General features: G+C 35.3%; 1 protein-coding gene across 1 annotated transcript in view; it reads left to right on the top strand.

Annotated features, from left to right (window-relative positions):
• The window catches only part of LOC105485452 (phospholipid phosphatase related 4), a 45,195-nt gene that overhangs the window by 10,814 nt on the left and 9,323 nt on the right, over positions 1-25,058 (top strand). The window contains exons 2-4 of the mRNA XM_011747815.3: positions 13,165-13,350; positions 21,989-22,118; positions 24,284-24,479. Coding sequence (XP_011746117.1) covers positions 13,165-13,350; positions 21,989-22,118; positions 24,284-24,479 — 512 coding nt within the window. The remainder of the gene's footprint in view (positions 1-13,164; positions 13,351-21,988; positions 22,119-24,283; positions 24,480-25,058) is intronic.

The raw sequence follows: 25,058 nt of genomic DNA, 5'->3' as shown, positions 1-25,058 counted from the left end.
TTGGACATAAATAATGTCTTCTTCATGGCAAAACCTCATAAAAAGGATGGTCAGCAATCTGTTATAAACAATGTACTATAGAGAGATGAACTTTTGAAAACTCTTCTGCATTAAGACCTCATTTAGTTTCTAGCTTCCAGTTGAATTTGATGTACATGAAGGAAAATTATTTGATGGTGTTATGTTTCTCAATATTTAAGCTTCAGACTAGTGGCTATTCCATAGATAATATTGGTTCTAGTAATTTTTAGATGGTTGGCCCAAGACATAATTAAGAAAAATTCCTTTTATTATTTATTTTTAAACTCCAGCCTGTAGAACAATACAAATAGCAGAGAGCAGATATTCTCTCAATAGATCTGTGATGCATTAGTTGTGGTGTTGGTCAATAAATCTAGGAGCTTAATTAATGAATATAGGGAGACAGAGCCTGGACTGAACCTCAGCTTTGGCCTTGGCCTTGGCCACATTATTCTTTGTCTGACCTTGAAGGCTAGTGGTCTTTTCAGTCCTGTTCAGAAATAGAGGAAGAGATTGCTAAGACTTCACTGCTCAAATGTATGTTCCAACATGACTAAGAATGGCCAAGTGTAGCAAATCCTAGAAAATGCCTACTCTATGGGACTACAAAAAACTTTAAGAACTGCTCATTCCTCATTCCAAATCCCCCAGCCAACCAAACTCAACAGGCTCTGTTTCTTCCTCCACCACAACTCTTTACCTTCCCAAGATTCCAGAGGTCAATGCAGCACAGTAGGGAGAGGGAGCGGGGTATAAGGTATCTCATATGGGATGACCCTAAGAATCACAATGTCCTTAGCCATCTATCCTCAGTTCCACATTCTTTCCACGCCATGTTAAAAAAAAAAATCACAGAGAGGACAGCAATTTACAATCTAAGCAGAAGCTCTTTAGCATGGACACTGAGCTTGGGCAGTGAGGCAGGGCAATTTAGCTCTCTCTCACACTCTCTCTATTTACTATTGGTTCATTTACCTTCCCAGGTGATTGTGTTGGTCAAGCAATCCAAAAGCAGTTATATTTTTTCATTTATGTATTTAGTAATAAAGTGGCTTTCTTTGGCAGTTATATAGCATTTTATTTATATATATTGTTCATCTTTTTGATGCATTTTCCAGTAAAACACATAACACAATCCTACCTACTTTAATTAATCACAGCATTAATATGTTAGAAAATAAAATAGAAGTTATTAATGTCCCACATTAACAGCTTAACTTCAACATCTCTTTTACATGCACCAAGCCTTTTCAAAAGTGAAACTTAAATAACTAAGGCCTTCAGCAGCACTGGAAAGTTTTAACTTTGAAGAAGGGCTCATAATGTGCATCTAAGTGTGCATCTAAGTGTGTATAAAGATGTGTACGTAGGAGACAAGCTCAGAGGGAAGAGAAACTTGTGATACGCTATAGTGTTCTAATCTCTGAAATTAGATGAGAAATTCCTTTTCTGGATAATTAATAGGTCAAATAAAATGTATCAGGCACAAGGCAAATACTAAAAACATTTGTTAAATAAATTGAATAAATATAATAGAAAATATGAACTTTCATAATGTTTAAGTAAAATGGTTTAATGACAAAATTGATACCTTATTTTAATAAACATTATGAAACTATAATTAATTTAGAAACACTGATGGTCTTTAATTCAGTCATTTCTGTGTGTATAATGTTAAGATTATATGTCAATTTAGATCTCAAAATCAAAAATTTGCTTTTCTTATGCTATAACTCAAATACAAGGGGACTTCTAAAAGTTCATGGAAAAAAATGGGATTAAAAGATAAACATAAAAAACATAAACTTTATTTCTCAACATAAGCTGTATCAAGTTCAAGATAATTTTGTAAGCAATGATAAAAGCTGTTTGGTCCATTCCTAAAGAACTGATGCTCCTGGGAATTTAACCATGTCATTGCAAAATTTTTTACATTATCAACTGAAGAAAAATGGATACCTTTGAAAGATTTCTTAAGATTAGAAAACAAAACTAAGTCAGAACGAGCCAAATTAGGACTGTGAAATGGATGTCTAATGATTTCTCATTGACACTCTCACAAAATTGCCTTTGTTTGGGTGAGAGAGATGAGCATTGTTATGGTGGAGAAAGATTCTCTAGCAAAGCTTTCCTGGGCATTTTTCTGCTAACACTTTGGCTAACTTTCTCAAAACATTCTCATAATAAGCAGATATTACTGTTCTTTGGCCCTCCAGAAAGTGAACAAGCAAAATGCTTTGAGCATCCCAAGATGATGTTGTCATGACCTTTGCTCTTAACCAGTCCACCTTTGCTTTACCAGGACCACTTTCCCATCTTGGTAGCCATTGTTTTAATTGTGCTTTGTTTTCAGGATCATACTGATAAAACCATGTTTCATCACTTGTTACAGTTCTTTGAAGAAATGCTTCAGGACTTTGATGGCCTACTTGTTTAAAAAATTCCATTGAAAGCTCTACTCTTGTCTGCAGTCAATCTGGCCACAGTCACTTTGGCACCCATTGAATGGAAAGTTTGCAAAACTTCAATGTTTCAGTCATAATTGTGTAAGCGGAACCAAGGGAGAGGTCTACGTTGTTGGCTATTGTTTGTGTTGTTAGTAGTCAGTCCTCTTCAATTAGGGTATGAACAAAACAAATGTTTTCCTTGCAAATTGATGTAGATGGTCTGATGTTGTGGGCTTCATCTTCAACATCATCTTTTCCCTTCTTAAAATGAATCATCCATTTGTAAACTTCGGATTTCTTCTCTTTATAAACCTTCTGTAAAGTATCAATGATTTTGCCATTCTTCTACCAAAGTTTCATCATAAATTTGATGGATGTTCTTGCTTCAATTTGAGCAAAATTCGTGTTGCTCTGATAGGGGTTCTTTTCAAACTGATATCTTATCCTTCTTGGCGTTTCAAACTAGATCTTTTTCAGACATGTTTTCAGTGAGTATGAGCTTATTTTGGTGCAACAAATTGAAATCCATTCACAATTTTTTCATAATATACATGTTCCGTGACTTTTGAAGATCCCTCATATAGAAGTTTTAGTTATGTCACTTTTGCCTGACATTATTGCAATAGACTTTTTTCCCTTAATGCTTGTTTTGTATGCACTATGTCTTTCCTTTGCCAGGTTATGTGAACATCTATATGCTTTCTCTGTATGAATATAACAATCCCACTAATAGGGAAAGCACTATTTAATCTAAGTATATTAAGGTCTTAGTTTTGTTAGAGGACATCAAGAATATATGCAATATCACACATTATAGAAATTGTAGGGTAGCATTAACAATCTATAAAGAGAAATATTCTAATTCTTTTATTTTGTTATTTCTCAATGTCTTTGGAAACCCATTGGTCCATAGTATAAGCTCCTAGGAAGAGGTAGTATGTACAATAATCACAAACATGAATTGGGAAGCCAGATTTCTTGAGTTTGTAATCCAGCTAACAAGCCGTATAACCTTATACAAATCATGGAATCTTACTGTATAACCTTGTACAAATCATGTAATCTCATGTAATCTCAGATTCCTCATCTGTAAGATGGCAGTAATAATAGTACCTTCATCAAAAAGGTGTTGTGAAGATTGCATGAATTCAAACATATAAAGTACTTTAAATGGTACCTGTCAAATATTAGTAGCATTAAATTACAATTATTCCCCAAATTTTAAAATGTCTGCTGTATGTTGTAAGGGAAGAGAAATTACAGCTGGAAGAAAGGATTTAAAAGCAATTACTTTTAACAATTGAAATACAGATCCTCAGCCTCAGGTCTTAGTCTCTAATTTGGTTTAAAGAATAAAATGCTTCCCAAGACAATACACATACTTCAGTGTCTAATTATGTAAGAAGAACAAATTTTTACTACCTGAGGTTAAGACTGGTGATTACAAAACCTACTACCCCAAGCCTAGTGCTAGATCAATATTCAGGTAATAAAACAACCATTTATCATTATTTTTGACTTTACTGTTAGATCATTGAGTGATTGTATTGGTCCTTTTAGAGCTGTAAAGATGTAGTTTCATATTCAGGTATAAAACATAGAACAGATTTTTTTCCCATTCAACCTAATACATCTATTAGGTGAGGTAGCACTTCTCTATTAATTATCATTGCTATAGAGGATCCAATGTAAGTTTCTTGATTTTTTTAATGCTAACGAAATCATTAGAATTCTAGAAATTCAAAATACAAAGCATTTTCTTGTGGTAGAATAAATGAAGATCTTTTTAAATGGGGGATATTTTCTTAACAATACAGCAAGAACATCTCAACATTTGGCATCTCTCTTCAAATTATCCATGTATGTATTAGTTTATTGTATATTATTGTATATATTAGTTTATTGTATATTGAGGACACCTAATATGTCAGGGATAAAGAGATGGATAAGACAATTTCTCTGCTTTCAAGGATCTTGTGGCCGAATAGGAGAGAACGTAAAGGAACAACTGCCATCCCATATGACAATTGCTATGATCCAGGCATTCATCAGGATATCTCTGTATGTTCAGAGAAAGTGATCCAAAGGAAACACTAAAAGCAGGAAAGCATCTGGAACCTTACGTTTGCCTAATTTCTGATACTTTATATTAGAAATCATTTACTAGGGAAGACAAAAGTGAAAATAAAAGCAGACCATATCCAAAATATAATTAAATGCTCTTAAGATATTCCCAAAACCAAAATAACACAAATGACTTCACAGAAACTGCCCAGGGAAGAACCTTCCGGACCTGAGGGCACCACATCAGTGAAAGTGTGATTTGAAAGTGCCTGCCAGCCCTTTGCTGTTGTTGCCGTTGAAACCCCTTGACACATGGCCATCTCTCTCCTTGTGTCCTTTAAACTGGCAATCTCATTGAAGCCTGGGGCTATCCTTTCCTGAAAAGCACTAGACTAGTGCCAGATGGTGACATGTGGCAGAATGGCAGCAGGATACACGGTGGTGCATGCTTCCAGGAATTTAACAGACCAGGTTTCTATTACTGGCCTTTGCAGCCAGGCGTTCTATTTTACTTATCTGGGCCACGGTCCTTATCTTAAATTTATCTTAAGAATCCCAAGGAGGTTATAAGAATTAAATTAGATAATTAGGAGGAAATGTCTAAATGAAAACTCAGTAAATGTCCTTTGCTTTTTAGGTCTGAGTACATACCTAATAAATTCTACCGAAACTGAGAGGAGCTCTAGAAAAGACAGATCTCAGATTGGAACAAACAAAGCAATTTTCATGTTTGGATGATAAGGAATAAGTGAGTAGAGAACATGTTTAAGAGTAATAAGAATTAAGAGAAACAGAGTGGCCTTCTTCAAACTGCACCTGTCCCCTAGGACCCCCTCTCCCCATATGGGCACCCCACATGCAGTTATCTTAGCGGTGTGGAGGAGGAAAGCCAGATGAGTTCCATGAGCAAAGAATTTTGAGCACATTTCCCAACTTAGACACCTGGGTAGGAGTCTGGGTGTTCCCACCTGGGGGCTTTGTGGCTATTGCACAATTTATGTAAACTATTTCTGCCTCAGTTTTCTCATTCGTAATTTGGGGATACTGATAGATACTTTATACAGTGTAGATTGAATATAGCAATCTTTTAAACTTAACTAGTATCTGGCACCTAAGTCTTCAACACCTGCTGTGTATTTTTCAGAAATTGTCTATGTTTTTTGTTCCTTTAATCAAAATTTCTTGATTTCTTTCAATTAAATTCAGTGAACATTTATTGGACACCTAGAACATTCAAAGCATTGGGTAAATTGCAAAGGTTTCACTTTTGAGTACTTGATCTTAGGGCAAGGGCTGGTAATATATAAATAACTATAATCAGAGGCAGACTAACAGATCCTTTGATAAAGTTATATATGTAGTATATGAGATGGAGTCTTCAATTCTGAGTGGAGAGCCTGGAGAAGGTTTCAGGGAGAAAAAAATTCTATGACCTCAACCTGAAAGGATAAGTCCAACTTTTATAAGAAATAAATGTGGAACTGTAACGTGAAGCAGAGACTAGAACGCATCTTTTTGAAATATAAATATAATGGGAACATGGGCTGTCTTTCTGGTTTAGGAGAGTGGAGAGTAGGTGGAAAGCAAAATTAACCAAGAAAGGCAGATCAAGGCCATATTTTAAAAAGTCATAAATATCATTCTAAAAAGTTTGCACGTTATTTTGTTATTAATGGGGCACCATTAAATGCGCGATGAGGTGTGAATTCTAGGAAAATTAGTTTGGAAGCATTGTGGAGGATGAAACAAATTATGAAGAGAATAGAGTTTTTTTTAAAGGCCCTAATGCTTTATATAAGGCAGTGACAGTGTGAAATAAATGAGAGAAATGATTCTTCATTCATGACAGTATATGAAGCATTTCAGTATTAGATTGCAATGTAAAAAAAACCCATCATTTCATTGATAAGAAATGACGCCCAGAAAGGTTAAGAGACTTTTCCAAATCCCAGAAGAAGCTGGCAGAATAAATAAGGGGAGAAACTGGATTCTTCTGGTCCTGAGGCCAGACCGGTTTCCCTCAATCACACTGCCCTGTTTCAATTTGTATCTATTCATGTCATACAAGCCGTATCTGTTTTACGTATAAAAACCAGTTTAGACTTCTAGACCTTAAGTAATGTTGCAGACTCATTCTGACCAATTATTTCCCTTAATGACACTTTAAGTGTTACTGTATGTTTATAATCTGTATTTTTGAAGTTCTTTGCAGCCAATCTGAATATGCTATACTTAGAGCGAAGATAGTTTTATATATCATAAAGCCTAATATTATTTTATTATTATTATCAATATTTGAAGAAAATATTAATCTGTATTAGCTACAAGGCAAAAAAAAACTACAGAATACCACTAAAGATCATACTGTAGGAAGTAGAAAATTCCCTCACGACGTGTGTGTTGACCTGTGACAACCTTCTTCATGGCTACAGGCTTTAATACAATTGCTTTGATCTGCTAGCATTTTTTTCCCAGTTTGAATTGAATTTCAATGTACTGTATTACTGTTTCAAATTTCACATTTTATATGATTTCAGGGTATTTATCAAGTTGGTTCCAAGCATCTCATTTTAAATGTGTTATTAATATTAAAATCTTCCTTTATCTCTTATAATAGATCTTGCATATGATTGGCACGAATATACACAATTATTTTCTTTGCCTTCTTGTGACATTACTTATATCAAAGCTAAAATAATTTAACTTTGAAATGTCTTATGCTAGCGTTGTTCTCCAAAAGTGAGGATTTTGCTGCTTAAATCATCTAGTACCAATAATTTGCAGCTTTATGCCTCCAGCCTTGGTCTCTCCTGTTAGCTCCAGTCGACATCTTACTTTAATAACTAAGAGATGTAACAGTTTTAATACTTTCAAAACAGAATCTTCTATTCTTTCCATCCAAACTTCTTCCTATCCCAAGGAATGGCATCACTGACCTAATTCCTCAAACCCCATCTTTGAAATCAACCTTTATTGTTTTATCTTCTTCACTGATCAAGCCATAAACAAGGTTTGTTATATCTGTCTCCAAAACCATATCAACAATCTACCAGTTTCTTTGTATCTCCAGTACTAAACTCTAGGACATGCTGCCTCATCTCTCCTGGATTTCCGCCATTGCCATGCATCCACTAGAATGTAAGTTCTGTGAGTGCATGGAGTTCTCTGTTTGGTTTACCGCTACATTCCTTACACTTAGAGAAGTGCTGGGTGCCTACTAGGCATTCAATACATATTTGTTGAGTTTTGAACAGCCTTCTAAATTTTTACCCTATTCCTACTTTTGACCCGCCATGATCATCCTCAATCTGACAGCCAGAGATCTTTGTAAAATACATTGCAAATCCTATTACACCTCTGCTTGAACTCTCCGGAATGTTTCTGATCCTACTTTAAATAAAATTCTAACTTCCTGCTTGGACTTCAGGACTCTGCAACGTCTGGTCGCAAATCTACCTCTCTGACTTCATTTTGTATCACTTCCTCCATTTGATTATGCTTTTCACCTGGTTTTTATCCGGTTAGTTCTTTCTTGCCCTTTCAAGTCCCTGCTTAAATGGCACCTACTCAAATAGGTTTTCCTTGATCTAAAATAGGAATTCAGGCACTTAATTACACAGCCCTCTTCTTTATAGTATGTGTTCTTTCTGATATATATATTTCTGACATACATTTAATATATATAATATATATTTTTTACCTGGCTTCCTCAACTACAATGAAATATTCATAGGGACAAAGATTTTGTTTTATCATAACTGTATTCCCAGGACCTAGAACAAGGCCTTGGGCTAGCAGGCTCCCAAAGATATTTGTTGAATGACTAAATGGATGAGCCACCATTACCATATATATTAATTGGCCCTTTGTGACTATGGTTTCCACCAGTTCAAAAGGCTCTTATAGGACTCTGAATTCATGATGGCTATGAAGAAGGCAAAGAATGCAGCTGATCTGTTTTGCCCTAGGCTCAGAGCAAAGTGAACTCTCCCCAAAGAAAAGTAGTTTGTCCTTATTATAATCATGCTAAAAACAAGTAAGCTATCTGATCTAGATAAAGTGTCATGATAGATTTGATAAAATGTTTCACTAAAATGGATATATAGTCTAAATTTGTCTTTTTAAAGTTGACATCAGAAAAATCAATATTGACTAGCAAATGTGGTATTTTGAAACATCTTTCTTTTGTTTGCCCTGTTCTCTAGAACAGTTATAATTTTTCTTCTTAAAAATTGCTCTATTATTTTCACTCACAGGTTCCTTAGTGGATGGTAATTATAAGAATCAATCTTTTCTTTTTGAAAATAAACCGTTTTCCTAATCCTCAGGTAATTTTTCTCCTCTCTATTGCTGCATACAAATAGCTTGGTTCAGATGGGCACGGCGGCTCATGTCTGTAACCCCAGCACTTTGGGAGGCCAAGGCAGGTGGATAACCGAGGTCAGCAGATCAAGACTATCCTGGCTAACACGGTGAAACCACATCTCTACTAAAAATACAAAAAATTAGTCAGGCGTGGTGGCACACGCCTGTAGTCCCAGCTACTCGGGAGGCTGAGGCAGGAGAATCACTTGAACCCGGGAGGTGGAGGTTGCGGTGAGCCAAGATGGCGCCCCTGCAAAAAAAAAAAAAAAGAAAGTTTGGTTCACGCTTTTTTGAGGGCTATATCATGACTGGAGAATAAAATTTGTAGTGTTTGGCTACATACTTTTAAAAAATCTCTTTAAATCTCATTTTCAAAATCTCATTTTAAATGTAATCAAAACAAGTCTGTGTAATTTTATTATGTGCATATCAATTCTATATGTGTGCCAAAATTGGCACATACCATCTGTTAAATTCCTTACACTCAAAAAAAAAAAAAAACTCTTGTTGAGCATTTCAAAGATAAAAAGGTAACTCTGAAGACAATTATGTTAGAAATAAACATTGTCATTTAATTCATTACATTGGGTAGTAAACTACACTATGGGAACACCATGTATAAAATTATTTATTTCTAAAATATAATGAATATAATGAAGATTTTATACAAGTTACTCTTTATCACAAACAAAATGATGTAGGGAACAGAGTAAATATGCTTTTGAAAAAATAAGAGAAATAGATATCAAAAAGAAAAAAAGATTCTTTTTAATAGAGATGGGATTTCACCATGTTGGTCAGGCTGGTCTCAAACTCCTGACCTCATGATCCACCCACCTCCCAAACTGCTGGGATTACAGGCATGAACCACTGGGCCCAGCGAAAAAATGATTCTTATTATGGAAACAAATGAAGGTTTTAAAACATGCTTCTATAGAAATGTAGAAGATATTAATATGGAAAATTATATAATTGGAAAAATGATATAATTGGAAAAATTGTCAGTTTCAGGAAGGCTACTGGCTGAAAAGACTAATGCATAATATTAGTGACAAATTAATTCATATGTTAATGTAGCATATATTATATAGAGAGATACATGCATATATATTTGGAAGTCACTATAATGTATATTAGTGGCAACACAGAAATCAGTACCATTAGACCCCTGCCTTAAGGCGATTTTAGTTTGGGAAGCAAAGCAAAAGACTAAACCTATTTTATAGCAGATAAAAAAGAGCAGTGGGTAGAAATTTCCTAAAAAGAAGTACTAGGGGATTAAGACTAAAGAAATTACTCTCAAAAGGTATTATCAAGCAAAGCTTCATGAGAAAGGTGATGTTTAACGAATATATTATTGTTACTAGTTATAACAATAACAATACTTAATAACATTTATAAGCTATTTATTCCAGATATTGTTGACTTTGGAACTAGAATTCATGTATTCAAAATCCACCTCTGTCACTTATGACAGGTGACTGCTTATCCACCTGCAAAATGAGGATACTGATAGCAGTTATCTTATATCACAATAGAAAGTTTTAGGTTAAATGAGTTTAAAATGTGTCAAATTAATTAAAATATCTAAAACAGAAAAATTGACACATAGTAAGCACTTTATGAAGTACTTGTTAAATTAATACTTAAATATATTTATATGGATTTAAGTGGAAATTTAAATAATGTGCATGCACCATGAAGTGCTGATTTATTGGTCAAGATTGAAAGCTACTATTCGTGCACTATCGAAGAGGGAAGTAGTGAGGGGGAATGATCAGATACTTGAAGTGATCGAATAATAGTCGATAAGAAAAAATAAATGTTTTTGATATACTTTTTGTTCTCTACAAAGCATCCATCTGAAAAACAGAAAGATAATGCAAGATTACTTACTATGTATTTCTTTTTTTTCCCCCAGTAAACCTAATTATTTCTTAATTACAAAAAAAAAGACCTCTTGGGAATAGAAGGCATAATGTTGTCCTCTAAAAATAAAAATTAAAAAATTGTTTTTTCAAACCAAACAATCAGAAATCATGAGTAGTAAATATTGTCTTTATAAAAAACATTTCCTGTTTGCTTAAATAAATATTATATCCTCTAAAGGAACAAAGCCTTAAACTAAGCAATTCTTTGAGTGTTATGTAAGTCTCCATTTTCAGGTTCTGGAAAGTCTGGCACTAGATTAAGCATTTGTGATATTTTCTGTTTGGCTGAGAGCAGGTCTCTCACTAAGCTACTGCTCCTTGATGACCAAGTCTATCTTTTGTTCAATGTATTACATCTACCTACACAGTGCCTGGCACATTCAAACATGAATGAATAAATAATTGAACACAAAAAGGGTACACAAAACCTAGAAAGTACACTGTGCCTAGTTTAGGGAGACCAAATAGATGAAACCCAGTGAAGTCAGGATTTTCAGATAAACAATGAACAATTTTCAGTATAAGTCTCTCTCAAATATTGCATGGGGTATACTTACACTAAAAATTATTCATTGCTATCTGAAATTCTGGTTTTGCTGGGTGACCTGTATTTTTATTAGCTAAATCTGGTAACTCCAAGTCTAGTTATTGTAGTTAAATTAAGGTTTATGCATTTATTCAATTAGCTAGTTATCAGCAAGTATTGATTGCTTCCTTAAATTATTAAATGATGTATTCCCTGCCTACCAAGTGCCAGGACTTATAAATAACACTGGCAGACTCTCACTTCATAGAGCACTTATTTCAGTGGGAGATTGGGAGAGATGAAAAACAAATAAGTGAAGTATTAAACTGGCAAGGTAATTTCAGTTAATGATAAGTGTCATGAAAAAAATCAAGCAAAATGATAAGGTAGAGAGTGAAGGATGGATCAAGAGCTGCCTTGGGTAGAGCGTGCAGAAAGTCATCATTAAATGATGTAAAGAAGCCAGTAGTATAAAGAGCCAGAAAAAGAGCACAAAAGGAAGAAGAAACAGCAAGTGCAAAGGATCCTGGGCAGAAATGAATTTGACTATTACAGGAAAAGAATGAAAACCAGTTAGATTTCAGTGAGCAGGGGGCTGAGGAGCGATGAAAATCTGGTACAAGAAGAATCAAGAGCCAAAGCATGAAGCAACTTGCATTGCATGGGATGGCATTTGGATTTTATTCAAGTTGAGTGGGAACCACTAGAGTGATTCAGATAGGAAGTGATGCGATCTGAAATACTTCGTTGTTGTTGTTGTTTGTGTGTTTGTTTTCTTTATTTCTTCTAAAGAAAAGGGGGATACATGTGCAGAATATGCAGGTTTGTTACATAAGTATACGTGTGCCATGGTGGTTTCCTGCACCTATCAACCTATCTTCTAAGTTCCTTCCCCTGAACCTCCACCCTCCAACAGGCCCTGGTGTGTGTTGTTCCCCTCTCTGTGTCCATGTGTTCTCAATGTTAAACTCCCAGTTATGAATGAGAATATGCATGTTTGGTTATCTGTTCTTGTGTTAGTTTGCTGAGAATGATGGCTTCCAGCTTCATCTATGCCTCTGTAAAGGACACGATCTCATTCCTCTTTATGGGTGCATAGTATTCCATGGTGTATACATACTAAATTTTCTTTATCTAGTGTATCATTGATGGGTATTTGTGGTTCCATGTCTTCACTATTGTAAACAGTGCTGCAATAAACATACATGTACATATGTCTTTATACTAGAATGATTTCTATTCCTTTGGGTATATACCCAGTAATGGGATTGCTGGGTCAAATGGTATTTCTGGTTCTAGACCCTTGAAGAATCGCCATACTGTCTTCCACAATGGTTAAACTAATTTACATTCCCACCAACAGTGTAAAAGCATTTCTATTTCTCCAAAGCCTCACCAGCATCTATTGTTTCCTGACTTTTTAATAATTGCCATTCTGACTGGTATGAGGTGGTGTCTCATTGTGGTTTTGATTTGCATTTCTCTGATTATCAGTGATGTTGACACGTCTGATCTGAAATACCTTTACAAGACCCCTTGGAATGCTGTGTGGAAAATGAATGGGTATAGTGGGAGGGTGGGAGTGAAAGTGTAGCACCAGTTAGAAGGTTGGGGTCAACTCGTAACAGGCTGTGACTAAGGTGGGTGAATTGGAATCCACGTTGAAGGTAGAAGCAATAGCACTTACAAATGATTTTTAACTCTGGAATCAGAGAGAAATAGTGAGAGAAGGAGAGAAAGCCGCTTGTTTTCTATGTATGGCCTGTATGTCAGGTAGAATAAATTGATCTTCTTTGTCCTTCATTCTTAGTTGCCTATATTGGCATCATCGGTGGTTAGCCTCTATTTCCTCGAACTCACAGATGTCTTCAAACCCGTACACTCCGGATTTAGCTGCTATGATCGGAGTCTTAGCATGCCGTACATTGAACCAACCCAGGAGGCAATTCCATTCCTCATGTTGCTTAGCTTGGCTTTTGCTGGACCTGCAATTACGGTAAGAATTACCCCCAAAATTGTGTTTATCAGTCCTGAAAAACTAAAAATCACCACATTTGTATAATAAATGGGTTCAAAGCAAACAAAAGATGAACTGTAAATCTTAAATCAAAATCGTGTCTTTGAGATATATTGACAGTATCATGTGGAAGTTAATAGCATAACGTTATTGGCATTAGAATTTAAACATTCTATGATTTGAAAAATGATTGATTCCTAGTGTTTATTTTTATAAATCATTATGAAAAGTTTTGTAACTTTATAATTCTCTTTGAATGGCTAATAAGATATTTCTGATACACTTCCTAATTAACTTACTTTACATGTGTTTATTTGGTATCTGAAGCCTGAAAAAATGGGGGGGAAATTACATATTCAACAGACTGTCTTCCAAAAGTGCATTTGGTACCACTTACAGTTTCATTTTTTTACTAGATTATCACTGTTTATTGATTATGAGTACTGAGCATAAATAATTATAAAGTAAAGATATAAAAACTCATTCAAGGCATGCATGCATGAACACATACACATACATATGGACATGCTCAAAGAATAAACTGTTTTATATTCAGAAAAGGCATTTGCATTTTAAAATGTTCATAAATTCAAAAGAGCTAGAAGAGAACAATTTAAGTGTTCCTAGCATAAAGAAAAGATAAATATATAAGATGATGAATACCCTAATTACCCTGATTTGATCTTTACATGTTATATGAATGTATCAAATTATCAGCTATATCCTGAAAAGATGTACATCTATCATGTACCAATAAAAAAATCTAAAATAAATAATTAAATAAATAAAATATGTACATAAAGAAATGCTCTAATGTACTAGAACTAAATTCAAAACATAGTTGTTTTTAATGTGTTAACATACATTGTAACACACTTTTAGATAAATCTATTAACAAATAAGACTGGCCAACCATTTTCACCACCTCTTTTGCCCCAAAAATACTACCTAAGAGGACAAGAAACACTTTTCAAGGGAAATGATATTGACTTCTACGGTGAAAAACTCGTGTTTTGCTTTTAGCATGTTCGTGAATGTCAAAGGAAATGGCTATGAAATTAAAAGCTTTATTTGAAAGCTTCACATTCTAGTTAATTGACCTGTTCAGGTCCAGTACAGCGGCAGTTTAAGAAGAGTCTCTGCATAGATGTTCTAAACTCTACACTTTTATATAGCTATGGATTTTTTAAATTCCCCAATACTGAATAATGCTCGGAATTATTTAATATAATGCTGTTTACACTTTAAATACATAGTGTATAAAATATTCTCAGAAGATAAAATGGAAACAATTTTCATAGAACTTTATCATATTTAAAAGGTCTCTAAATACTTTATAAATTAATGAGTTATTCTACAGTGACTGCCCGATTATTAGAACTATTAATGATGTACTTGGAAGAAGCTGAGACTCTGAGACTAATAAAATATTCTTAGAGTGTAATATTGCTCAGAATAACAGTATTTTCCTGTCATTTACTAAAGTTTTAATTAAAAATTCATATTATGCAGTCATTTTACCAGGGCAGAAAAACAATACTAAAGACAAAACCCACATGATTATCTCAATAGATGCAGAAAAGTCTTTCAATAAAATTTGACATTGCTTCATGTTAAAAACTCTCAATAAACTAGGTATTGAGGGAACATACATCCAAATAATAACAGCCATATGTGACAAACCCAAACATCATACTGAATGGGCAAAAGCTTGAAGCATTCCCCATTGAAAAACAGCACAAGATGAGGATGCCCTCTCTCACCACTCCTATTCAACCTAGCATTAAATTCTGGCCAGAGCAATCAGGCAAGAAAAAGAAATGAAGGGCATTCAAATAGGAAGAGAAGAAGTAAGACTATTGCTGACTAGTCACCAGAGGACATGATTCAATGTCTAGAAAACCCCACTGTCTCAGTCCAAAAGCTTCTTAAGCTGATAAGCAACTTCAACAAAGTCTCAGGACACAAAACTATTGTGCAAAAATCACTAGCAATCCTATACCCCAACAACAGTTAAGCTGAGAGCCAAATCACAAAAGAACTCCCATTCACAACTGCCACAGAAATAATGAAATATCTAGGAATACAGCTAACAAGGGAAGTGAAAGAGCTCTACAAGGAGAACTACAAACCACTGCTCAAATAAATTGGAGATGACACAAACAAATGGAAAAATATTCCATACTCATGGGAAAACATCAATATCATTAAAATGGCCATACTGTGCAAAGCAATTTATAGATTCGATTCTATTCCCATTGAACTACCAATGACATTCTTCAGAGAACTAGAAATAATCTATTTCAAAATTCATATGGAACCAAAAAAGAGCCCAAAGAGCCAAAGTAATCCTAAGCAAAAAGAACAAAGCTGGAGGCATCACGTTACCCAAGTTCAAACTATACTACAGGGTTACAGTAACCAAAACAGCATGGTACTGGTACAAGAACAGACACATAGATCAATGGAACAGAATAGGGCACCCAGAAATAAGACTGCACACCTACAACTATCTGATCTTTGACAATCCTGACAAAAACAAGCAATAGGGAAAGGATTCCTTATTCAATAAATGATGCTGGGATAACTGGCTAGCCATATGCAGAAAATTGAAACTGGATCCCTTCCTTACACCATATACAAAAATCAACTCAAGATTAATTAAAGACTTACATGTAAAACCCAACACTATAAAAACCTTGGAAGACAGCTTAGGCACTACCATTCAGGACATAGGCACAGGCAAAGATTTCATGATGAAGACACCAAAAGCAATTGCAACGAAACCAAAAATTGAAAAATGGGATCTAATTAAACTAAAGAGCTTCTGCACATCAAAATAAACTTTCAACAGAGTAAACAGACAACCTACAGAATGGGAGAAAAATCTTGCAAATTATGCACCTAACAAAGGTCTCATATCTAACATTTATAAGAAACTCAAACAAATTTACAAAAAAATCCAATCCTATTAAAAAGTGGGCAAAGGACATGAACAGACACTCCTCAAAAGAAGGCATACATGTAGCCAACTAGCATATGAAAAAAAGCTCAACATTACTGATCATTAGAGAAATGCAAATCAAAACGACAATGACATATTATCTCATACCAGTCAAAATGGCAATTATTAAAAAATCAAAAAATATTAAGACGGTGGTGAGGTTGTGGAGAAAAAGGAACATTTATACACTGTTGTGGGTTCAACCATTGTGGAAGACAGTGTGGTGATTCCTCAAAGACCTAAATTCAGAACTACCATTCAACCCACCAATCCCATTACTGGGTATATACCCAAAGGAATAGAAATCATTCTATTATAAAGATACATGTACACATATATTCATTGCAGCACTATTCAGAATAGCAAAGACATAGAATCAACCTAAATGCCCATCAATTATAGACTGGATAAAGAAAATGTGGTACATATACACCACGGAATACTATGCAGCTATAAAAAGAATGAAATCATGTCTTTTGCAGGGACATGGATGGATGTAGAGGCCATTATCCTTAGCAAACTAACACAGGAACAGAAAACCAAACACCGCATGTTCTCATTCATAGCTGGGAGTTGAACATTGAGAACACATAGACACATAGAGGAGAAAGACACATACTAGGGTCTACCTGAGGGCAGAGACTAGGAGGAGGAAGAGGATCAGTAAAAGTAACTAATGGATACTAGGTGTAATACCTGGGTGATGAAATAATCAGTACAACAAATCCCCATGACATGCGTTGCCTATGTAACAAACCTGCACATCGTGCACATGTATCCCTGAACTTAAAATAAAAGCTTAAAGTTTATAATGTATATAAAGTTTATATATATGTATATATACACATATAGATGCTTTAAATGTATCATACTGCCACACCAGAAAGCACTTATCCTAATTGGGTAAAGTGCTCAAAATTATTATAATTGATATATTTGAATTTGAAATAAATTACATAAAATACTATACAAATGATCATGCCTCTGTTATAAAAGTTGTATTGATATTTAATCATTTAAACAATTTGATTGTACATATCCAGAAGTCTTTCTCCCCTAGGGTATTTTATCAAGTTGCTAGGAAAGCAAATTCAGTTGTGGCACTCCCCGCCAGCACTATTTATTTCATGTTGCTTCTTTTGCTGACACTGTTACATGTCCAGGGGACAATAAGCTTGGTGTCATCACTGTGTGCCTGCTTGTGTTGACTCCTTCACATCCTGTAATAAATTCTCAATATACAAGTTTGGGATGCTTTCTGAGGGATATGGCGTTAAAGCTTTCTTTCTTGAGGTCTGAGAAATAAAAGAGAAACTCCACCATGGCTCCCTTTCACCTGGCTGACCTGGGAATTCCAGTGCCAACTCCTTCCAGAAAGGCATCATTCAATTCCTAGGTCTCCATGGAGCCTCCATAGCTGCTGCATGCCTCTTCATGGGAGGAAAGGCAAACTGGGGAACTATTTATGCTTCAGGATCCCTGGTTTCCCTATATCACTTCAGGATACTCCAAGATGACAGCAATTCATCCCACCACACTGGTTTGATAGGTTTTAGGTAACTAACTGGATGGTGAGACAGACTAGACTTTGCTGACATCAAACACTTTGTCACAGCTTTCTCTCCAAACATATACTATACTTCTAGATTTCACGCTAATTTCATTTTTTTTTCTTTGGTTTTGAAGGCCTTCTCCCAAAACATACATTTTCTCAGCAGTGATCCTCTAGAGTCTGCTGTCATCTTGTTCTAAAACCATAATTCTATCTCGAATCTTCCTACATATATAGCTATGCTAACTCCTTTCCCCCTCTCTTCCTGACAGTAAAAATAACAGACTCTAATTTCTGACTTTCCAGGATGTCATTTTCTTTTCTATCTTTAGGGCAGCATAAGCCTGTTCCAAAAACGGGGTAGTGAGAAGGGATAGGGAGGTAAGCAGAACTCTCCGTTTGGGGATGAGTGTCCAAAAGGACTTGTGTGAGGAGAACCGCCACCCGCCACGTGGAGTGGAGGGAAGGCAAAGCAAAACAAAAGGCCTTGCTTCAGCCAGATTCTCCAAAAGGACCTTCCTATGAATACAAAGATCAGCTAATTGTATGCAGGAATTTAAATATGAATCATTCAGTATTTGCTTCCCAGATTTTTTAATGCTTTGAGAGATGTTTAAAAATAACTTGTCTTCGTGATGTTATACATGAAAGTGGAAAAATGTATTTCATTTATGTGAAATGTATATGTTTATTTTTCTGAAATTGCCCTTAAACTGAAAAATTTCTTCCTTAATATTCAATTTTCATTTACTTTTGAGTGATAAAACAAGCATTCTGTTTTAGGTTCTTCGGAGATTATTTCTCAGAGAAAATGAGAAAGACTATTTGGGTTTATCATAAATCTTCATGAAGTCTATGTGAACAGAAAAAAAAGTGCACTTTTTCTTACTGGAATTACAATTTTACTACATATTGTTAAACAATTAATACATCTAATTTTATAGAAGAATTCTATCAGAATTTAATTCTAGCTCCTGGGATAGACTTAGCTTTAAGAGACTACACAATCAATATGCAGAATATTAGACATGTTGGGGCTTCCAAAAAACATTCATTGAAAATTTAAATATTGAGGATACTGTGAAGAATACTATCATAATTTTTGTTGTTTTCTTTTACAAGAAAGACTTTTGGATTGTGAGTTCTCCCTATGATGACTGTTCCATGGCCAGGTTCCTTATACTACTAAGAAATGTATTTCTTCTCAAAACCTCCCCTGAAGTAGTCATTATAACATCTCCTCCCAACACCTGTCCATAACAACAACAAATTGTGTTCTTTTCAGGGTTGGGTACAGAACAAAACAGAGACTGCGAAAAGATACTTGTTGTAAACTGTTTTCTGTTTACAAATGCAACAGCAACAAATAATTTTCTTATCAGAACCTAAATTCTGACACCATACTGCAGTACAACAGTGTGCCATTCAAAAGGGGGAAACAAGCTAGGCGTTTGGAAATGCACTGGGAAACAGATCCCCATACCCTGAGGAGACCTAGCTTTATGCCAAATTGAATTATTTTGAAAACTCGTGAATGACATTAGCTGAGGTTAAGTGACAGAAGTGAGTGTGAGAAAATGAATGTCCTGTTTAATGACAGGGATGGTTGGGTGATGTCAGAATACTGATAAGAAACCTCTATACACATTACATGGTCTAGCCAAATAAGCGTTGTACTTCTTTTACATATGAGTTTTGAACATATTCAAACAACTAAAATAAAACTCTTGGCCCGGAGCGATGGCTCACACCTGTAATCCCAGCACTCTGGGAGGCAGAGGCAGGTGGATCACTTGAGGTCAGGAGTTCGCGACCAACCTGGACAACAAGGTGAAACCCTGTCTCTACTAAAAATACAAAAATTAGCCAGCCTTGATGGCGCATGCCTGTATTCCCAGCTACTTGGGAGGCTGAGGCAGGAGAATGGCTTGAACCTGGGAGGCAGAGGTTGCAGTGAGCCAAGATCATGCCATTGCACTCCAGCCTGGCCTACAGAGCAAGACTCAGTCTCAAAAAAAAAAAAAAAAAAAAAAAAAAAAAAAAAAAAAAAAAAACTCCTGAAATCTCAAGGTCTCAAGGTCATTTGAGATAATGACTGTTGTATTGTATGACAAAATACAGATAAATTCTTATGTAATTCAACACTCATGGACAAGACATGAATCATTACAAATACAAAGAGAAAACAAAATTATTCACAGAATTTTTATTGAGGAAGTGAAGGTGAAATTAATCTCTTTTAGCTGAATACAATACATTTCAGGAATAAGTGGTTAATTTTCTGGAGATGATGATTTTGAGGTAGCAGTTATATTACTCTGTGTAAGTGCTGTATTATGTTGTATCTGTCTACACAGAGTATAGAATCTATTGAATTTCCATGTCTAACTTGAAATGCTAATGTAGGACTGTATTTTTCAAAAAGTATACATGGTTAACTCAGCATCCAATGGTTTGAAATGAATTCCTTTTGATTGTTTCTATAATGATTGATTTTAAAAGAGTTTATTATGCCACATGATTTTCACACATATGGTTATATGTAGAGTTCTACTGTGATAATTATTCTTTAAATTTTTTATACAAAGTAAGATTATTTATAATTAAACATGTACCATATTCCCTACAAAAGTAAATATAGTCATTTAAGTATTCAAAGCAGAAGGCCATAGGCTTACTGTCATTAGCTTTGTTTTTTAACTGTAATTTTGAACACTTCATAAAATAAATGTTAAGCTAGTAATGACAACTGAGAGGTTTTCCCTGGAAAACTTGTTTCAGTCCTAATCAGAGTTATAATATTTACAGTGACATGATTATTTGTATTTAAGAGACTGTTAGTATCTCATTTAAGAGACTGTTAGTATCTCACTAATCGTACTTTCCTCAGCTCCACACATTTATAGCAAACCAATATCTAATTTCACAACAATCTTTTAGGCACAATTCTCTCAAATATTTGAAAAACTTTTTCATGAATAAAATGGATCATTTTAAATCTTGCTTCTGTTGTACAGGATAATTGACAACCCAAATGCCTAAGGTAGTTAGCAAATGTGAGTCCCACAGTAAAAGCCAAACATGCAAATCTCACCGTGCCAGGCACTGTGCTAGACAGTGAAGGTGAAAGATAAATAAGAAATGGTTCTTCCTTCAGAAGGCCCCAGTCTAGTGAGAGACAGCCAAATGAACAATTTCATAAAGCTATGCTAGAGGGAAGGACAAGATAAGGGAGCCACATAGATGGAGATGTAATTCAATTTAGGGTACAGTAAGAGGTTTCAAAGAAAACTTACTGAAGAAAATCATGTCTAAATCACATTGAGTTCCTTCATTGATCTCACAGGTCCTAAAATCCTACAGCAAAGTGCCCTGTTCCTTATCTTAAGAGAGTCCTCTTGATACTACTGTATGATTCTCTGTCCATTGTGAACACATTGTCTAAATGTCTATACCTAGGAAATATTATCCTGCTGACCTAGATTCTCTTGTAATCTGCATTCTCTGATAAGACAGCCACTAGCCACCCGTGGCCACTTCATTTTATATTTGTTTATTTAATTTTTAAATAATTAATACAATGGAATAAGACTAAAAATTCAGCTACTCATTTGTGGTAGCTATATTTCAAGTGATCAATACCCACATATGGGTAGTGGCTACTGTATTGGACAGTGTGAAGGACAGTTCTATCATTGCAGAAATATTTATGGGACAGCTATGCTGTAGACAGCACCTTTCTACATTCACACACTTTCCATGGATTGATCCTTCTGCTCAATCCCAAATTGATTTATGGACCTAATCTGCTGGTAAAATCTTCCAGTACATAAGAGTCCAGAAGACCCTACCAAATCTCATTAGAGTGGCCTGATTACTTAATTCTCACTGCTTGATCAAATTCTCAGAAGAAATTACTGTGCCTCTAAAACTTTTAAGAAAATTTACATCCTTACTTTATTGAATTGATATGTTAAAAAGTGACATGTAATTCCTTTATACCTGTTGGCTTAACAGGTATTCCAACATGCCTTTTCCTGAATACCCTTCTATCTTTGCAGATTATGGTAGGAGAAGGAATTCTCTACTGTTGCCTCTCCAAAAGAAGAAATGGGGTTGGACTGGAGCCCAATATTAATGCCGGAGGCTGCAACTTCAACTCCTTCCTCAGACGAGCCGTCAGATTCGTTGGTGGGTGTGGGGAACCACAAAGAAAAGAAATGTTTTCTTTTTCAAATAGAAATGTCATATTTAATTATAGATATTAAGTCTCTTACACTAAAATTTAGATGTATAATTTCAGTACATGATGAGTTTTACATTGTACAAGAAACTGTTAAAACACCAAAATTTGGGCTTTGTATCTGAAATGTGTTATTTACATTTGTTGCCCTTGTTTTGAGAGCTAATATGCCATGCATTTCAACTTATTTGTGCCTTAGCTCTGGTTGAAGCATGAATTTATTTTAAAATGGTTTCGGTGGATCTGTGTTCAGTTTTTTAAAATGGAGAACAAACGTCAGCAGGCCAGAATGAACAGACAACTCTTCAGAAATTACTTCAGTCACACGAATGATTCCATTTCAATTTTCCTGGAGTGTTTTTATCCAGAAGTTACTACACTTTGAAATGTCACCATTGAGTACTGCATCATGGCCATTTTTCCTTGGTTGTAGCCCCTAATGTTACCTTTCCTCTTTCATGAGACCTATAGAAAATCTATAGACCTGGCTATCATCATCTGAATCAAACCAGTTTTTAAACCTTTGTCTCTTCTGCATAGCATGGGGCCATCTTAATGTTGTTCCAGTCATAGGTCTTTTATTTTTTTTAATATAGTTGAATAGTCACCCACAATACATCACACCCACCTGAATGTTTTCTATTCATTCCCAGTAAGTCGGCATAAAATTATTTTTACCTATAACATATAAGCTCAAAATAATTGATGGCTTTGCTTAATCCCTAGTAGATAATTATACACAAATTTCTTTCCCACAAGAGGAAAAATCAGGTCTAACTCATGCCCCGGACTCTGCTCCACTAAGCATTTTCTTCCCATCACATTGAGAAGATAAGAAAACAATAGACAGCTTAACAGCATCGCAAACTCAGGCAAGGAAATAAAACTCCAGGACATGTAGCTGAACACAGAGAAAATATTCCCTAATGTAACAAAATACTGTGGACAAAGGGCCACATACCCTCTCTCGACTGGAAGGATGATCCATTCCACCCTAGAGAACATGTTCCAGAGCCTGCGTCAGCAATAGGTCTAGAAAGTCCATTATCCGAAGGAAAAAGTAAGTCTTCGCATGCTTCTAGGAATTAGAATGTGGCAACAAAGTTTCTGTGTCATGAATCCCAGGTGTGTGGGTGGAGAAGCAATTGGAGGAGTGGTGGTTAGGTGACAGTAAGCAGTGAAGAAAAATGCAAAACAGGGTAATGTGCAAGCCAGCACTCTTGGTCTGGAGGCGGTGACTGAAGAATTACCCTGGTCCTCTCATAATGATTTCTATGAGTAACTCATGAATCAGAATGCAAGCTGTCAAGTCAGAATGAATCTAGGGTGACAAGAAAACCTAGAGTGAGCAGGTTCCAGATCATGTGCCTGTGAGCAGAGAGTTGGACTCCCAAAGATAAGGCCAAGCAAGCAATTTCAAGAAGATATGGAGTTTGCATGTACAAGTGCAAGGATTTTTTATTTTATGGTTTAAGACTGGTCCTAGGAGAGAGAGAAAAAAGAATTTGGACCAAGAGATGTAAGAACAGCATGTCCAAATTCCAAACACACAGGTAGGCTCCCCACATTAGTGTACCTAGGATATGATTGTCATTTCCATGTCAGGGCCTGCCTGACGTTGTCTCTGCTTTAATTAGCATTCCTAGTATGATCACAGCTTGAAGAGAATTAGAATGGATTCTGCAGAGTGTGACGACTGTGGCTAGTGTTAGAGACCATCAGGGAGAAATAACCCTGGCAACTTAAAAATGCTAAGCAAATTAAAACTACTTTAAATTTTGCTTCATTCCACACATGTCATTCCTCTCAAATCATACCTTAGCATGCTCCAAGTGTCTGACAAGTGACTTACAGTTAATGTTAAGAATTGGTCCTTTATAACCAAATTAACAAAAGTGCCTAAAGTTACTACTTTGGAGATACTCATTGCCTTTACTTTGGCCGTAAATATCTGTTTAGAAGTTTAGGAATTTTCTATACTGTCTTCTTGAAATTAACTTAGAGAAAATGAGCATAATAGATTTTAAGATCTTAATTCATTAATGTTTAATGAATACGTTTGATGCTGACACAACCACCAACTTGGTAACAATTTCTTTCATTTTGCTTATAGGTGTTCATGTATTTGGACTATGCTCTACAGCTCTTATTACAGATATCATACAGCTGTCCACAGGATATCAAGCACCTTACTTTCTGACTGTGTGCAAACCAAACTATACCTCTCTGAATGTATCTTGCAAAGAAAATTCCTACATTGTGGAAGATATTTGCTCAGGATCTGACCTCACAGTTATCAACAGTGGCAGGTTAGAAATAGGTCTAAAAACACTCTGCATCATTGTTTTCATTATTCAAATGCTGTTTGGAGTATCACTTTAAGCATGGCTTTTTCAGTCGTAATGGTTTTTTTTTTTTATTTTTCTTTTCAATTCAATGATCTCGTCAATGACTAAACCGTAGAAACCTGTTGGGGGCTTATTCCACATTCTTCCCTATGTCTCCAAATTTCAGCCCACCTTCTTGCTACTAGTCCCTATATCACCAAACTCCACCATGTTTTGTGATCGATCCTATACTCATTATGGTTTTAGGTTACTATAATGGTTTATTTCAGAATATTTATAGTCAGTCATGGCTGACAGTCAATATAACTCTAGGACTGGTTTAAATGGAAGACTAAACACATATGAAAGTTGTATCTCCATTACATGTTATATTAAAAAAATGTGAATTTTCCTTTTTGTAAAGTTTGAGAAGGGGTAACATCTAGGATTGCATATGATTTCTTTCAATCAGGTCTAACTCATGCCCCAGACTCTGTGCCACTAAGTTCATTCATTCTTTGAATGAACCTAGGTGTGCATAGCTTCTGGCCTTACATGTCA

Source organism: Macaca nemestrina, chromosome 1 (assembly GCF_043159975.1).
Source record: "Macaca nemestrina isolate mMacNem1 chromosome 1, mMacNem.hap1, whole genome shotgun sequence".
Classification (NCBI taxonomy): domain Eukaryota; kingdom Metazoa; phylum Chordata; class Mammalia; order Primates; family Cercopithecidae; genus Macaca; species Macaca nemestrina.
The sequence above is the reverse complement of the archived record's forward strand: the minus strand, read 5'-3'. Positions and strand labels throughout refer to the sequence as shown.